The sequence below is a fragment of the Oratosquilla oratoria genome, chromosome 27 (assembly GCF_046742065.1).
Source record: "Oratosquilla oratoria isolate Oo_2021 chromosome 27, ASM4674206v1, whole genome shotgun sequence".
In the NCBI taxonomy this organism is placed as follows: domain Eukaryota; kingdom Metazoa; phylum Arthropoda; class Malacostraca; order Stomatopoda; family Squillidae; genus Oratosquilla; species Oratosquilla oratoria.
In genome coordinates this window covers 7339449-7341427 of record NC_134803.1, presented here as the reverse complement: position 1 = coordinate 7341427, position 1979 = coordinate 7339449, and the positions used below count along the sequence as shown (strand labels likewise).

Below are 1979 nucleotides of genomic sequence, written 5' to 3'. Positions count from 1 at the left end.
AGCAAACTTGGTTGCAAGCAAGATGTTGTGAAACCCCGGTAGGGTGAAGTAGGGGCTGGGGGTGTGTACTGGGTGTGCTAACCAAGGCGCCTAAAAACGTCGGGATAGGTGACGGGGAATCTTAATGTTACCTAACTTGAGCCAGCAGGGTTTGTATATATTGTAATATTGTGACTGGCTAAGAATTCTAGTCCTAAAATGCCATCACATTTACGTTGATTATGGGACGTTTTATAGTTGAAGTGAAGTCTAGGTGAGTACCACCTACTGTAGCATGGTCGCTCTAAGTTGTGGTCTGTCGGTCGGGTAGGCGTCACCTAAGTGTGTATATATGGACTATGAAAGTATATTTATCTTTGTGCCTGTGTCTATTAGGGATGTGTATAGAACGTCCCTTACTGTACCCATAAAACATAGGGCTTCTAGTTCAACTATGGGTGGCGTTATGGAACTCTCCCGTGGGAGGTTTGTTTGTATTCCTCCGACTGTCTGTTATGTGCGTGTGTGTTGCATGTGAGTGGGGGGGTAGTTATTTGGTTGTTGGTTCCTGTTGGAAGTTGAGGAACATCCCACTTGTTGGGTGAAGAGTTGTGATCGTGGCGTAAGAGATGGTGATTGTCTTCTTGGTATGGGTGTTATTTGGTGGGGGAATGTATTATGGACTGAACGTTGTCTGATTTGAAGGTTGGGTCTGGAGATGAGTTGGTGATTTTGCTAGTTAGTTTCCTATATACTGCAAATTTCACTTCTTCGTTTGTTTTGTGAATCAATATTTCAAGAAATGGTAATTTGCCTTCTTTTTCTGTCTCAATGGTGAACTTGATGTCTTTTTTGACACCATTGAGTCTCCTCAATTTATTTTCCACACTAGAAAAACTCGGTAAAATTACGATGATATCATTCACATATCTTAACCATGTACTGCCCCTGCCCATAATGTTCATGTATTTGTCTGCTTCTAACATTTCCATGTATAGGTTTGCTAAGATTGTCGAGACCGGACTTCCCATAGCGAGATCCCTAAGTTGTTTATATTCATTATTGTTGAATGTGAAAGACCTAAATTTGACGCACATTGAAATGAGCTTGATGAAATCTGTCTTAGGTACTGGAAGATTACCGTCATCTATATTTGCCACAACTCTTTTGACAGCTTCTAATGCGCCCTCCACAATGGCATTAGTGAATAAGGCTGTTACATCGTAACTGACTAATATCTTATCAGCGAAATCTATTCTTTTAAGCCTTTTGATGAAGTCAGTCGAGTTCCTAAGGTGGGCTCCGCTTATAGAACTGAGGGTGTTAGAAAGAGGTTTGGCCAGGATTTTTGCCAAACGATGGGGAGCACTCCCAATCCCTGATGTAATGGGTCTCATGGTCTCTCTGCTTTATGCACTTTTGGAAGACTGTGCATTTTTTCAGGTCTAGGAGCTTCCTCTAATAAGCTTAATAATCTCTTACCTTTCTCTGATTTCCGTAGGATTTTCTCGCCTCCATTTTTTTATAATTCCGCTTCTTTGTCTGCATTGCCATCTGGTTGTCTTTCGGAAGTACATTTTTCCTCAAGAAGATCAAACATTTTGTCGAGATAATCAATTTTGTTCAAAATGATTACTCCTCCTTTATCCGCCTGAGTAATGACTATGCTATCATCTTTGTCTAAAGCTAGAAGGGCTTCCTTAAATCTTCTCGGGATAACACATTTACTGGAACTGGCTAGGGCTTGGTAACATGCAATGACTCCTTGCGTGAAGCCTTTATCGGAGTTATTCTCAGTACAATTGTAGTTACTGCTCACAGAATCGTCGTACCTCCTGCTACTAACCCCGATGTCAAATTTTAGTTCCAATGAGAGAGCTTGCAATTCTTTATTGGATAGTTGTGTGTTTGAAAGGTTGTTCACTAAATTCTCTCTCCCCACTCTGTTCCAATCACTGTTTTCACATAATTTAGTTAATTTCAGTCTCAATCTTTCTTCT

The 1979-nt window shown here is 40.8% G+C and overlaps 1 protein-coding gene across 1 annotated transcript; it reads right to left on the bottom strand.

The window, feature by feature from the left end:
• Positions 1-635: 635 nt before the first annotated feature.
• LOC143039723 (uncharacterized) lies at positions 636-1376 on the bottom strand. Its single transcript, XM_076209964.1, has one exon. It carries the CDS (start codon positions 1374-1376, stop codon positions 636-638), a length of 741 nt encoding a protein of 246 aa, XP_076066079.1.
• Between the last annotated feature and the right edge of the window lie 603 nt (positions 1377-1979).